The following is a 15,572-nucleotide window of genomic DNA, read 5'->3' as shown; positions in this document are numbered from 1 at the left end:
ATCAACATTTGATTTAAAGATTTGAATATATAAGAAAAAACATTGCACGGGTAGTTAACACCATGTCCATAAATTCACGATTTTAAGTTAATATGTATAGGCCTATATGCATCTGTACCTGTATATGAGCAAATTATATTGCTATTTTAGTTGCTACAAGGTGAATGTGATTTCACCAAGTACAACATCGACCTTGATCCTGAAACAACATTCCAATCAACCAATCAGATTTAAGTTTACAGTTTATGTCAAGTTTAGGCTTACAACCAAGGTTAGGTGCTTCTACATCAGTGTTATTCACCTATCATTTCCCTCTGGTTTTAGGGAGACTTTATGGGTAGGGTTATGGATAGGGTTAGGACTACATTTTCAGACAGGAATGTTGTTCCAGGATCAATAAAATATGTTAATCCAGGAACATGTCTTACTTGGCAAAATAAAGTGTTGACAAAATCATTGTCTTGCAAAAGTCTTCATGTAAGTTTTTTACCATTTACTTAAATAGTCCTGCAGTTTAACAAATGAAGTTATAATATTCCATGCAGTTTCTCAAGTAATATGAGGTTACTCACATTACATGACATTATATTACATTTAGATTTATTACTTTTAGAAGCTCATTAATTCAGCCCCTCCGTTGTGCAATTTGCCCCTGTGAGAGCACAGCAATTGTATCATCATTAGTTTATATATAGGCTATCATGCATTGCTTTGAGGTCAGATGCAATAGCAATATGACAGGTTTGTTTATGCACTCTTTGTCTTGAAATTTGTAAAGTTTTACCACAGTCTTACAAAATGTGAATGTATTTTCTCTTCAGCTATAAATTTTTAATTGTGCTTTCATAATTCTTATGTATTATTATCTATACTTCAACTGAGTTTGTACAACTTTATACTGATAATTTAATTGTTAACACTGAGTTTTGAGACTTTACAACATATGTCAGTGTACTAACTAAATAAGTGTATAAGTAACCACCAGAATTCTTCAACTATTGCAGGTTACAGGATCATAACAATGAACAGCACCATTCCAGTGGATCAGTTTTATGACTTACTCATCAAGAACTTCATCAGTGTAGTCCTTGCCCTAATCATCAACTATATCAATGGAACATTTGTGATTGTCTTCTTCAAAAATACAATTTTTTGTAGTGACCCAAGATATATTTTATACATCCATTTGGTAATCAATGACATGCTCATGATGTCAGCTTCTGTGTGCTTACAAGTCACAACGTATGTTTTGCGGTTCTTCAATGTCTCTGTTTGTTGTGTTGTGTTACTTTTTCTTAGTACAGTCACCAAGAACTCTCCACTAAATCTGGCCTGCATGGCCATTGAGCGTTACATTGCCATTTGCAAACCCCTACATCACTCGCAAATATGTACAGTTCAGAGGACCTACATTCTCATCTGTTTCATATGGACTGCGTCAGCAGCGGCAGCTCTGAGTGATATATTCATCGCATTATCAAATCAACCAGCAAGCTTTTTCTCAACTGCCATTTTATGCCACATGTTGTTTATTTACAACACTTTGCAACACACAGTCAAAGAAACTGTGGTGAATGTTGTGTATCTGTCGTTTGTATGGACTACGTTGATCGTCAGCTACTTCAAGGTTTTTTCCGCAGCAAGCGCTGCTAGTGCAGATCAAGTGTCTGCTAGAAAGGCCCGGAACACGATACTACTGCACGGAGTTCAGCTTCTGCTGTGTATGATGTCCTATATCACCCCGTTCATGAGTACAGCGCTTGTAGATCTTTTTCCTCAGAGTCGATCAACTATTCTGTTTATTCTGTTTTTGCTGTCAAATGTTCTACCAAGGTTACTAAGCCCAATGATCTACGGGTTGAGGGATAAACAATTTGCTGAGCGTGTCAAAGTGTATTTTAGTTGCAAACAAGTAAGAAGGACACAGATTATGCCAGTGAAGTAAACTAGGAGAAGAATATGTTTAATATTTATATTTGGTCATATTAGTTATATTTGATAAGTAATTTTATTTCACGTGATTTAGAGGAGGGCGGGGCACAACCTAACACTTTTTGACTTTCTCAGTTTGTGTAAATCCACTTGGGGTTCAAAATATAATTTTTTTCCCACATTAATTTCCCACATGTCCCAAGTACAATGATGTGGTTTTGTTCCATTAATACAGTGTATACTTTTTCTTGATTTACCCTGAAAGAATGGACGTGAAATGTGACAACATGCCCCATATGTGGGGTACATTGTAACATGACCATATGACAAATTAAAATGTTATCTAATCCAAAACATATACAAGACAAACTAAAATATTTTGTCAGTAAAACACAATTATTAACTTTTTCATATAAAATAATGGCATTTTTAATAATAAAAAATAATTTTTGAGTTTGACAACAAAGACAATTTTTGAGTTTGACAACAAAGACTCCACAAAACAGCTATCCAGCATAGTTCAAAACATAATAATAATTCATAATTTCTGAACATGGACTCTCAGTCTTTATTCACCTTTTTCCTCATGGTTTCTCAATATAATTCATAAAAGTAAAGAATAGCATAGTTTTAATAGGGCACATTGTAATGCAGTGTTACAGCATTAAAGAACTATTTCAACTGTTAAAAACAGAAATAAGATTCAATTCATATCAGATTTGTCTAAATTTAAATGAACACACAAAAAAACCTGATTTGAATAATGAATTTAAGTAAGAAATTTACCTTTACTATGGTTAAATAAATGTTCAGTGATATCTTACAAAGATTTTTTTTATTTTGGCATTTTTTTTATCTATATCGTCTTGATATGGCAACTAGTAAATACACTAAATTTCGTCATGCTGGCATGTGTGGAAAGTTTTAAACCATGTGTGTTACAACTAGCCCGCGTTTGTGTGTGCCTCGCTCATCCCTGTTTCATGTGATAAATGATAAAGGAGAGATAGGCTAATATGTGTCATACAAAGATCTGAAATACTTAAATTACGTAGAGACTTTAAACTTTGAGGGATGGAAGTACCCACCTCCATCTACCAGTGGCGGCTGGTGGGTTTTAAAGGGGTGGTTAATTATGATTTCACTTTTCTAACAGTAGATAGTGTGTAATGTTGCTGTTTGAGCATAAACAACACCTGCAAAGTTACAACGCTCAAAGTTCAAAGCTAAGGGAGATATTTTACAGAAATCACTTTTTAAAGACTACAACAAACAACTGATAGGGACTACACGACATTCCTCCAGGGTTAGTGACATTACGAACCCTAAACTTTACATAAACCCCGCCTCGCAACAAAGTACTCTATATGGCTCTGCTAAGAAGGAGCTGTTGAAGCTCTGTCCTCTGTGCCGGGAGCAGCAGCTCATTTGCATTTAAAGAGCCCACACACAAAACGACGCATTTTTGCTCACCCTCAAAAAAGGACAATTTTAACACGATATAAAAAATTATCTGTGAGGTATTTTTAGCTAAACTTGCACATACACACTCTGGGGACATCAGAGACTTATTTTAGTTCCTGTTACATCAGCGGTAGCAGTTCAAACTAATATCACGTAATTTACGTTTTGTCGATGATTGGTTGATATACCAAGGGAAGATAGCCTCCTCTTCCATGTTACTTTTCTCAACACTCCTAATGGCTGAAATTAAATACTCGATGGTGATTGGCAAAAAAAAATTACCAACGGAAGCACAAGTCTCCAGCTATGGATTTGCCTCCCCTACCTTTCTCTATCCCCTCAGACTCATGTTTCGCAGATTTGGCACATTCGGGGAAGAGCGCAGTGGTTACACTTACAGAGGTGAAATTTCTAACAATAAATACACATTCTGAGACATGAAATTAATAACTGGGAATTTTATTAACATTAAATTGTCCTTCAAAATGTTGGGTATACAGGCTGGGCCTCCCTTGCCTCCCCTGATGAGCTGCCACTGCCATCTATAACGTCACCGAGGTCGCCCCAGCGATCAACAGTATGAAATCGCTCATAACAGCTAAACTGTTAGTCACAGACTCAAGTGTCTTATATCGTTCTTGGTTCAAGATGAACAAAACGCACGTTGGTGGAATTTTGGGGTATTTTAGCCTTTTTGAAAAACCTACTTTTGTGAACTAGTCCTAGGGTTTTCACCCGACCGGAACCAAACCAGCGCAGAAAGATTCTCTGGAGTCTGATTTTTAATAATTATAAAAAAAAAAGAAAAAAAAGAAAAAAAAAGAGAAACTGATTCACTTCCAGGATTGGATCCAGAAGTGGTCGAGGCCACTTTTATTAAAATGGCTATCACGCTTGAACAGAATGAGCTAATTTCACAAAGCTCAATACACCAATGTACAGTGTCATGGAATAGATGATCATGAGACAAGGATACAAATGCAGAGGAAATTTATTAGTGACATTCAGACAAGGTACAAAACAAAAACTCAGGAAACTCCAGGAACGAGAAACTCAGACAAACGAACCAGCACAAGACTACAAACACAAGGAGGCTAAATAGGGGAACAAACAAAGGAGGGTAACGAGAAGACAGACAGGTGGGACAAATTAACCAATAATCAGATAACAAGATGGGAGGGGCTAGATAATAGACACAAGCACATGGCCCAAAATAACAAAACACCCATGTGCAGCACAAGACAGGACAGGCATGTGACATACAGGCTCAGTCTTTGGTGCGTGGAAAAGGATACGGTGACTGGCCACTTGCTGGCACTATAAAATGAACAAACAAAACAAACAAACACGAAAACGGTATAGCTAAACAGTCAGGTGCAAGGTATAGTTTCTGTCTAAGGTGCCGTGATTGTCAATGAGGACATTCGTGGATCTCGAAAGATACTGCTGCCTTTAGCCAATGAAGTTTGTGCACATATCGGACAAGGTCAGCGGAGGCCAATCGGGAACAAAACTCAGTGGGCCTGTTTGACTCATGGACATAGAGGTCTGTGCAAAATTTGAAAGAAATCAGCCAACAGGTGGCGCTATAGGGTTTTAAGCCTCATATATCATGCTGTGTTTCACACATACAGTACACACAATATTCATATCATATATTAGAGCTCCTCGTTCTGAACAACTTTGTCTCAAAAGCTACTACTCTCAATCAAATCGTTCGTTAAATATTTGAGATTATTTAAAAACCTACTTTTCACCATCATTTCACTGTATTCCTGTTTTATGCCTCTCTCAATATTACCAGCTGCTCGCTCTTTCTCCCTCTCCCTCCCCACTCCATTTCTTTCTCCCTCCCACTCCCCACTCCCTTTCTTACTCCCTGACTGTCTCCTCTTCCACATATAAAGTATTTAAACTTGTCAGTTTTTACATCTTGAGGCAAATCAGTCGATCATACAAGGTGGACAGGTAAGCACTCTTTGTTTATACTACAGGGCTGTTGAATGCTTGAATCTGATTGGTTGAAGAACGTTCTAAGTTGTGCATTATTTTCAGGGAAACGCACAGCTAAAGTAGTTCCAGGCAGGTCTTGCCCGCATTACAGTTCCATATCACTTCGCGTAGTAATAACTGTAATAACTGTAATAACGGAAAATAGGATACAATTCATAACAAGAAAAAACATGCAGCCCCATGCGCTTGATCTGCAATTTTCAATGTCTAGCTTCACAATCAATGGAAACATGCAGTTTAATTTTAATAAATAAAGTATATAGTCCTAGGCTATCTATAATCAATAGAAAATTAAACTGAATAATAGGCTAAATAAATGGATAGTCCTGCAGCACGGATTTTTATTGCAGATAATATATAATAATATATATATAACAAATAAATAATTATTGATAGGCCTACTTGTTAAAATGGTTTTGTGTTTCATTTATTTGGCTAGTCTACTGTCATCTGTCAATAATATAAAAAAGAATGAACAAATTAATTAACGAATTGAATTAATAAATAAATAATAATATTGACGCACATGCTTTTCTGTCTCATTATTACAACTTCTCTCTCTAATAACTGCATTAATAACTGAATACATTAATAACTGAATAAAGCCGGGGACACACTTTAAGGCCGGTTATGAATGTAATTTGATATGACTGATCATGCCCAAACGCGTGTTCAGCGCGTTCAGTCTGTGTTCAAAGTCGGTGTTTAAAATCTGCTGCAGTCGATGAAAACAGTCAGAGAATGTGTCAGCTAGTCGTGTGTCCTCAGCATTAGTCTGCTATCAGTGGCTCAAACCTCCGTTACTAACTCTAAAATGACGTTTTGGAATTAGCAACGGAGGCATTGGATTAGATGCGTAAGAAATTAGTCATACAAGAGCGTTTTAATGACAACAACTTTACAAACGTATTGAAATACATAATCTGAACAATGTTTCGAGGTGTGGTAACTGTAGTATAAGCGGAATAATTGACTTCAGGCCGTTGAATTATTAGAAAAATAATGCACACCGAGGTGTAACGGCCACTCCGCTTCGCGTCGTGACCGCATTACCACCTCGGGTGTGCATTATTTTTCTAATAATTCAACGGCCTGTCGTCAATTATTCCTTACTTAACAAATGTTTTAATACATAATATGTTGTGTTCATGTGTTGCTAATAGCTTCTCACTCTTAAATATTCTGTTAACAGTGTATCTATTTTATTTTCAGATTAGATGACACAGATGGAAAATATTCATCTCACTGCTTGATGGACAGAAAGTTGTGGACATCATTTGGAGGAAAATCAAAAACAACCAAAAAGCCAAGAAATTTTTTTTTCCACTCATAAGAGTCACAGACCTTTATGCCAGTGCAAAAGAATAATGAATTCTACAATGGTTCAGTACACCAAAGACAGATATGAAGAAGCTTTTGCAAAAACTTTCACCACTGTTCTTGTCGGGCTCATAGTTAACTGTGTCAATGCAATATTTGTTTTCACGTTCTTCAAGAGTTCAATTTTCTACAATGATCCGAGATATATATTATATATTCACATGGTTATCAATGATATGCTCATGGTTTTTTTCAGTGTAAGTCTTTCTGTGATGGCTTATGCATGGCCAAAGGTTCCTGTCCCATTCTGTGTTACACTGCTAATAATAACCTCAACAACTCATAAGAACACTCCTCTGACTTTGGCCGGTATGGCCATTGAGCGTTACATTGCCATCTGCAAACCACTGCATCATCATCAGATTTGCACAGTGCGCAGGACGTACATCCTTACTTCTCTGATTTGGGGTGTAGGAGTTTTACCTGGATTGGCGGACTTGATTCTCCTTTCAATTGTTCGTCCTTTATCTATTTTTACAAGTAGTCTCTGTAGCACAACAAATGTTTATAGCACGCCATACCATGAAGACCAAAGCAAATTTATGAATGGGCTTTATACATCTATTGTGTGGGTAATTCTTGTATTCACATATTGTCGAGTGCTGATTGCGGCCAGAAGAGCCTCCACTGATAAATCCTCAGCAAAAAAGGCCCAAAGCACCATCCTGTTACATGGAGCACAGCTTCTGCTCTGTATGTTGTCCATCATTACTCCTATCATAGACAAGATTTATAGCCAACTTGTACCTACTCTACGGTCAAAAATCACCTTTTTCAATTATCTTCTTACAAACTTATTACCAAGACTACTTAGCCCCCTTATTTATGGTGTTCGAGATAAACAATTTTTTAAATACATGAAAGGACTTTTTTCATGTAAGTTACTTAATGTAAAAGTTGAAACAACTAAGCAGTGAGCTAAAAAGGTATAATTCTTTATAACTTGCACCCATAAACGGTTTGGGAGTTGATCGCGCCTGTTCTCAGTACTAAAAAGGTATATATCATCATATAAGCATCATTAGTAATTATTTTATCATTCTCACTATGCATTTTTTTTTTTTATTTTTTTTTTTAAGTGCTTTTCTCTTAGTTATTTTCTTATTCTGATTTTGTAATTATAACTTCTTGGCAAAGTGGAATTTAGAGAAAAATTGTTAAAGAATATTAAAAATCATGTTTGTAGCACTTAAAAAACTTGTACGTTTTACAAATAAACATGCATTGTCGCTCAAATACAGACTTATGTTTTATGGAATACATCACAATTGTGAAATTACATCTGAGTGTGGCTTTATTTGTTATTTTACTGTATATCACTTTTTTGGATACATAAAATTAGTTTATCCATAATTTATTGTATGGTCTCAGTAGTGGACATCAGGAATAGTTTTCATTTGCAAGTCAATTCAGGCTAATTTTCTTCTCTGTAACTCTTACAACATAAATAAAAATGCTGAAAAACATTTTTTATTAATTGTATTAATTTTATTCTTGTATGCACACTGTATACATATGCCTTAATAGCCTGATTAAATACACTATTTGTATACAATAATGTGTCTTCCCAACATTATGGTGCCAACATTATAGTACAAAAATACCTTAACTTGTCAAAGTTTCATATATATATTCCCAACAGCAATTTTAAGATCTCTCCACAGGTGTTCAATGGGATTTAGATCAGGACTCATTGCTGGTCACTTCAGAACTCTCCAGCGCTTTGTTGCCATCCATTTCTGGGTGCTTTTTGAAGTATGTTTGGGGTCATTGTCATATGTCATATGTTTGGGGTCATATGTCATTGGGGTCAAAAGTGATTGGGTAGACCAAATAGTAAATCGTAGAGACTTTAAACTTTGAGGGATGGAAGTACCCACCCCCATCTACCAGTGGTGGCTGGTGGGTTTTAAAAGGGTGATTGATTATGATTTCAATTTTTTAACATTAGTTAGTGTGTAATGTTGCTGTTTGAGCATAAACAACATCTGCAAAGTTACAAAGCTCTAAGTTCAAAGCTAAGGGAGATATTTTACAGAAATCACTTTTTAAGGACTACAAAAAACGACTGATAGGGACTGCACGACATTCCTCCAGGGTTAGTGACATCACGAACCCTAAACTTTACATAATCCCCGCCTCGCAACAAAGGACTCTATGGGCCCTATCTTGCACCCAGCGCAATTGACTTTGTAGACCGACGCATGTATCATTCCTATTTTGCACCTGACGCACAGCGGACTTTTCCCTCCACAGACGCACGTCGGTAAATTAGGGAATGAACTTGCGCTCCCGGGGTCGGTTCAGTGAAAAGAGCAGGCGTGTTCCGGCGCAAACGTTCCCTGGTGCTATTTTGCAGTTCCAGAAAACAATTCCGCCACAGACCAGAAAAAAACTTGTCTAAAGTCAGTGGCACGTTCAGATGCTATTTTAAGGGCGCATGCTTGGCCATAATGTAGCGTGTGCACAACGCGCATACACTTTGCTTCTCTCATCTACACACAGACGCAGCAGTTGCCATTTTTGCAAACCATACATAATTACAAGGAAAAATATTCCACATGAGGGAAATCATTGTGGTGTCCATGAAGATGTGAAAAAAAATAGGCATAAATCTAGCTTACACATTTACCAAAATTATTATATGCCTGTTTAACCAAAGCTAATTTGGGTGGGTTTCTCCATCCCAATACAATGTCACTTCTCTGTGTTTTACGGCCCTGACGAGAACGTCGGTCTCCTCGGCTGTGAACCGCTCCTAGCGTGCGCCTGGCAAATCCGTCGTTATAATGGCAATCCGCCATTGGAACAAGCGCGCCTGCTCTTAAAGGGAATGTAAGATGATGTTCTGATTGGTTTATTTCACATTACGCCCAAACCACACCTATGAGTAATGTAGCTACTTCAGACCAACCCATTTTAGATTTGCGTCAGGCGTAAGAGTCATTTATCCCGCCGGTATAATAGCAACAGCGCCCGAGAACCGCCCACAAAGTTACTTGCGTTTCGCATTTGATACTTGCGTTTCAGATCGTTAAAATAGGGCCCTAAATTGCTCTGCTAAGAAGGAGCTGTTGAAGCTCCGCCCTCTGTGCCGGGAGCAGCAGCTCATTTGCATTTAAAGAGCCCACACATAAAACAACGCATTTTTGTTCACCCTCAAAACAGGACAATTTTAACATGCTATAAAAACTTATCTGTGAGGTATTTTTAGCTAAACTTGCACATACATACTCTGGGGACATCAGAGACTTATTTTACATCCTGTAAAAAGCGGCATTATACCATCCCTTTAAAATAGAGGACGCACACACAAATTTAGCTGTTGTTTTTTTTTTTTTTGTTTTTTTTTTTGGTCACTTATAGGCAGAATATTCATAGAAAATGACACATACATCAAGACAATATAAATATAAGTTCAATCACCTAGTCCTAGCCGATCACTTGAAGCAAAATCCAAAATCCATTTTTATATCCTTTTAAATGTCCGGCCGTGAAGCTGATTGCTGTATAGAGCTGGTAAGTCCCGCCCATCCGTAAAACCCCACTGGACCTCTAGATTGAAAAATCGTCAATGCAAGTGAATGTGAGAAAATAATTATTTTCTGGTCCTGTTTGAATTGTGCCATGAATGTGAACATATGTTGTCTGTGAATTTTTTATATAATTTTTCATGTTACGAGTTTGACAGTATATTGTACGATTCTTTGGCTAGCAGTTGTGGAAAAGACATAACGAGAAAGACTACATGTCGCCTATGTGACGTCACCCCATAACACATTTTCCCTCCACTTGTCAAATCACGGTGCTAATGCTGCCATAATCTATGGAGACAGATCGAGATGCCTGTGTGTTTTGTACCCAAATGTCACCATTCAAACCAAATGGGCTGTTCTTTCTTCAGAAACGCGTCGAAAGCAGCGAAGATTTGTAGTCCACAACGTGCTCTCACACAAAGTCTAACCGTATCAAGCTTCTACCAGCTAAATTGTAGCATTCTTCACACGAAAAATGATATTAAAAATTCACAGACAACATATGTTCACATGGCAAAATTCAAACGGGACCAGAAAATAATTATTTTCTCACATTCACTTGCATTGACGATTTTTCAATGTAGAGGTCCAGTGGGGTTTTACGGATGGGCGGGACTTACCAGCTCTATAGCCTATATCCAACTTAGGCATGGATCTTCCTTCATTTATAATTTGTAGCTGTTGTTTGAATGGTAGTTTAGTAAATTAGTTTGCGATCAAATATTTAATATCTCCACTCGATCTCCATAGTTACATCAGCGGTAGCAGTTCAAACTAATATCATGTAATTTACGTCTCGTCGATGATTGGTTGATATACCAAGGGAAGATAGCCTCCTCTGCCATGTTACTTTTCTCAACAGTCCTAATCGCTGAAATGAAGTACTCGATGGTGATTGGCAAAAAAACATTTACCAACGGAAGCACAGACTCACGTTTTGCAGATTTGGCACATTCGGGGAAGAGCGTGGTGGTCACACTTAAAGAGGTGAAATTACTAAAATATATACATTCTGAGACATGAAATGAATAACTGGGAATTTTATTAACATTAAATTGTCCTTCAAAATGTTGGGTATACAGGCTGGGCCTCCCTTGCCTCCCCTGATGAGCTGCCACTGCCATCTATAACGTCACCGAGGTCGCCCCAGCGATCAACAGTATGAAATCGCTCATAACAGCTAAACTGTTAGTCACAGACTCAAGTGTCTTATATCGTTCTTGGTTCAAGGCGAACAAAACGCACGTTGGTGGAATTTTGGGGTATTTTGGACTTTTTGAAAAACCTACTTTTGTGAACTAGTCCTAGGGTTTTCACCCGACCGGAACCAAACCAGCGCAGAAAGATTCTCTGGAGTCTGATTGTTAATAATGATCAAAAACACTAAAGAAAAACTGATTCACATCCACGATTGGATGAAGAAGTGGTCGAGGCTACTTTTATTAAAATGGCTATCACGCTTGAACAGAATGAGCTAATTTCACAAAACTCAATACACCTATGTACAGGCTCAGTCTGTGGTCGCAAGGAAAAGGAGGAAAAGTGGCGACTGGCCAGTTGGTGGCACAATAAAATGAACAAACAAACACGAAAACGGTTATAGCTAAACAACAGTCAGGTGCAAGGTATAGTTTCTGTCTAAGGTGCCGTGATTGTCTATGAGGACATTCGTGGATCTCGAAAAATACTGCCGCCGTCAGCCAATGAAGTTTGTGCACATATCTGACAAGGTCAACAGAGGCCAATCAGAACGAAACTCAGTGGGCCTGATTGACTTATGGACATAGAGGTCTGTGCAAAATTTGAAAGAAATCAGAATTCTTTCAAATTTTGAAAGCTATAGGGTTTTAAGCCTCATATATCATTCTGTGTTTCACACATACACACAATATTCATATCATATGTTAGAGCTCCTCGTTCTGAACAACTTTGACTACTACTACTATCTACTAATAAATCTACTACTCTCAATCAAATTGTTCGTTAAATATTTGAGATTATTTAAAAACCTACTTTTCACCATCATTTCACTGTATTCCTGTTTTATGCCTCTCTCAATATTACCAGCTGCTCGCTCTTTCTCCCTCTCCCTCCCCACTCCATTTCTTTCTCCCTCCCACTCCCCACTCCCTTTCCTACTCCCTGACTGTCTCCTCTTCCACATCTAAAGTATTTAAACTTGTCAGGTTTTACATCTTGAGGCAAATCAGTCGATCATACAAGGTGGACAGGTAAGCACTCTTTGTTTAACACATGTTTTAATATACATAATATGTTGTGTTCATGTGTTGCTAATAGCTTCTCACTCTTAAATATTCTGTATAAAGTGTATCTATTTTATTTTCAGATTAGATGACACAGATGGAAAATATTCATCTCACTGCTTGATGGACAGAAAGTTGTGGACATCATTTGGAGGAAAAACAAAAACAACCAAAAAGCCAAGAAAAAATATTTTCACACATAAGAGTCACAGAACTTTATGCCAGTGCAAAAAAATAATGAATTCTACAATGGTTCAGTACACCAAAGACAGATATGAAGAAGCTTTTGCAAAAAATTTCACCATTGTTCTTGTCGGGCTCATAGTTAACTGCGTCAATGCAATATTTGTTTTCACGTTCTTCAAGAGTTCAGTTTTCTACAATGATCCGAGATATATATTATATATTCACATGGTTATCAATGATATGCTCATGGTTTTTTTCAGTGTAAGTCTTTCTGTGATGGCTTATGCATGGCCAAATGTTCCTGTCCCATTCTGTGTTACACTGCTAATAATAACCTCAACAGCTCATAAGAACACTCCTCTGACTTTGGCCGGTATGGCCGTTGAGCGTTACGTTGCCATCTGCAAACCACTGCATCACCATCAGATTTGCACAGTGCGCAGGACGTACATCCTTATCTCTCTGATTTGGGGTGTAGGAGTTTTACCTGGATTGGCTGACTTGATTCTCCTTTCAATTGTTCGTCCTTTATCTATTTTTACAAGTATTCTCTGTAGTTCAACAAATGTTTATAGCACGCCATACCATGAAGACAAAAGCAAAATAACACATGGGCTTTATACATCTGTTGTGTGGGTAATTCTTGTATTCACATATTATCAAGTGCTGATTGCAGCCAGAAGAGCCTCCACTGATAAATCCACAGCAAAAAAGGCCCAAAGCACCATCCTGTTACATGGAGCACAGCTTCTACTCTGCATGTTGTCCATCATTACTCCTATCATAGATAAGATTTATAGCCAACTTGTACCTACTCTACGGTCAAAAATCACCTTTTTCAATTATCTTCTTACAAACTTATTACCAAGACTACTTAGCCCCCTTATTTATGGTGTTCGAGATAAACAATTTTTTAAATACATGAAAGGACTTTTTTCATGTAGGTTACTTAATGTAAAAGTTGAATCAACTAAGCAGTGAGCTAAAAAGGTATATAGAATCATATAAGCATTATTAGTAATTATTTTATCATTCTCACTATGCAAAATATATTTTTAATAAGTGCTTTTCTCTTAGTTATTTTCTTATTCTGATTTTGTAATTATAACTTCTTGGCAAAGTGGAATTTAGAGAAAAATTGTTAAAGAATATTAAAAATCATGTTTGTAGCATTTAAATACTTGTACGTTTTACAAATAAACATGCATTGTTGCTCAAATACAGACTTATGTTTTATGGAATACATCACAATTGTGAAATTACATCTGAGTGTGGCTTTATTTGTTATTTTACTATATATCACTTTTTTGGATACATAAAAATAGTTTATCCATAATTTATTGTATGGTCTCAGTAGAGGACGTCAGGAATTATGCAGGAATTATGTTTTCATTTGCAAGTCAATTCAGACTAATTTTCTTCTCTGTAACTCTTACAACAGAAATAAAAAAGCTGAAAAACATTTTTTATTAATTTTATTTTTGTATGCACACTGTATACATATGCCTTAATAGCCTGATTAAATGCACACTTTGTATACAATAATGTATATATACAGTATATATATGTGTGTGTGTGTGTGTGTCAAGTGAATGAATGTAAATAAATAAAAAATACTGCCATGCTTTTCTGTCACGAATTGACAAAATTACTGTTCTTTAGCCAAAGTGTGCCAGTGACAAATGCACTCAACCCACTTGCAACCTTCCAACGACCAGGGGGCGTGACCTCCAGTCTTCCTTCAAGACAGACTTACCATACAATAGCTGCATTTTCGACTGAATATTTATGTACAGCTGAGGACACCTGGTTGTTAATGTTGAGAAGCATTCTCCTTCTCAATGCAAAGGGAACACATATTGAGCACTAACTCAAATTCAAGGGCTCATCTGAAAGGGGCATACCACAGGTAATGGGTCTGGTGATTAGTTCCTCCTCCAAACTCATCTACCGAAATGTGTTTAAATGATGCAAGGTTGGTCCAAGGTTCAACATTACAGGAAAATTTTACTTGAACCTAAACATGCACAATATCGCCTTAGCAAAGGGAAAAGCGCTGATGTAAGAACTACACCCTACCAGTTCGTCTGAGTTCCCAGAACACTGGACGGAACTGGTTCCATGCGTCGATTATAAAATATTGCAAAGGTGTTGGGTGTAGCCCAGCCCGCAGCTTTAAAGATGTCTACTAGTGAGGCAATGTTCGCTAAAGTCGAAAAAGCAGTGACACCCTTGGTGGAGTAGCCTTCTTTCCCAGGGGATATAGTGAGCCTTGAGAAACCTAATAATTAGGATGTGCTTCCCCACTGACCTGCCATAGACGTGTTGTGACATACACCTTCAAGGTGGAGGCGGATAGGTGTCTCTCCAGACCCTCTTGGAGGAAGGACAGCACTGACCCAAAACCACATCTCCATGGGTCTTCTAAGCTGTGGCCGTAAGGTCTCCGGTGCCTGTCGAGGCGGCAATCCCCGAACCTGGTGGTGGACACCGGAAGTAAGGGATGCCGTCAAGCTGAAGAAGGAGTCCTATCGGGCCTGGTTGGCTTGCGGGACTCCTGAGGCAGCTGACGGGAATCGGCAGGCCAAGCAAACTACAGCCCGGGTGGTTGTGGAGGCAAAAACTCGGGCCTGGGACGAGTTCGGTGAGGCCATGGAGAAGGACTATCGGCTGGCCTCAAAGAGATTCTGGCAAACCGTCCGGCGCCTCAGGAGAGGGAAGCAGTGCCCTACCAACGCTGTCTACAGTAGAGGTGGGGAGCTGTTGACCTCAACTGGGGATGTTGTTGGACGGTGGA

General features: G+C 37.9%; 3 protein-coding genes across 3 annotated transcripts; all 3 read left to right on the top strand.

Annotated features, from left to right (window-relative positions):
• Positions 1-1,021: 1,021 nt before the first annotated feature.
• LOC307165971 (odorant receptor 131-2-like) lies at positions 1,022-1,945 on the top strand (the record flags this gene model as incomplete). The annotated part of the gene is made up of 1 exon (XM_079884055.1): positions 1,022-1,945. One exon carries the CDS (start codon positions 1,022-1,024, stop codon positions 1,943-1,945), a length of 924 nt encoding a protein of 307 aa, XP_079740181.1.
• A 4,831-nt stretch (positions 1,946-6,776) lies between these two features.
• LOC307166148 (odorant receptor 131-2-like) lies at positions 6,777-7,706 on the top strand (the record flags this gene model as incomplete). The annotated part of the gene is made up of 1 exon (XM_079884324.1): positions 6,777-7,706. One exon carries the CDS (start codon positions 6,777-6,779, stop codon positions 7,704-7,706), a length of 930 nt encoding a protein of 309 aa, XP_079740450.1.
• Positions 7,707-12,826: 5,120 nt separating this feature from the next.
• LOC307166149 (odorant receptor 131-2-like) lies at positions 12,827-13,756 on the top strand (the record flags this gene model as incomplete). Its single annotated transcript, XM_079884325.1, has 1 exon — positions 12,827-13,756. The coding sequence occupies one exon, from the start codon at positions 12,827-12,829 to the stop codon at positions 13,754-13,756; it is 930 nt and encodes a 309-aa protein (XP_079740451.1).
• Positions 13,757-15,572: the final 1,816 nt, after the last annotated feature.

The sequence above is a fragment of the Squalius cephalus genome (genome assembly GCF_949319135.1).
Source record: "Squalius cephalus genome assembly, chromosome: 10".
In the NCBI taxonomy this organism is placed as follows: Eukaryota; Metazoa; Chordata; class Actinopteri; order Cypriniformes; family Leuciscidae; genus Squalius; species Squalius cephalus.
This window is presented reverse-complemented; position numbering and strand designations above follow the sequence as displayed.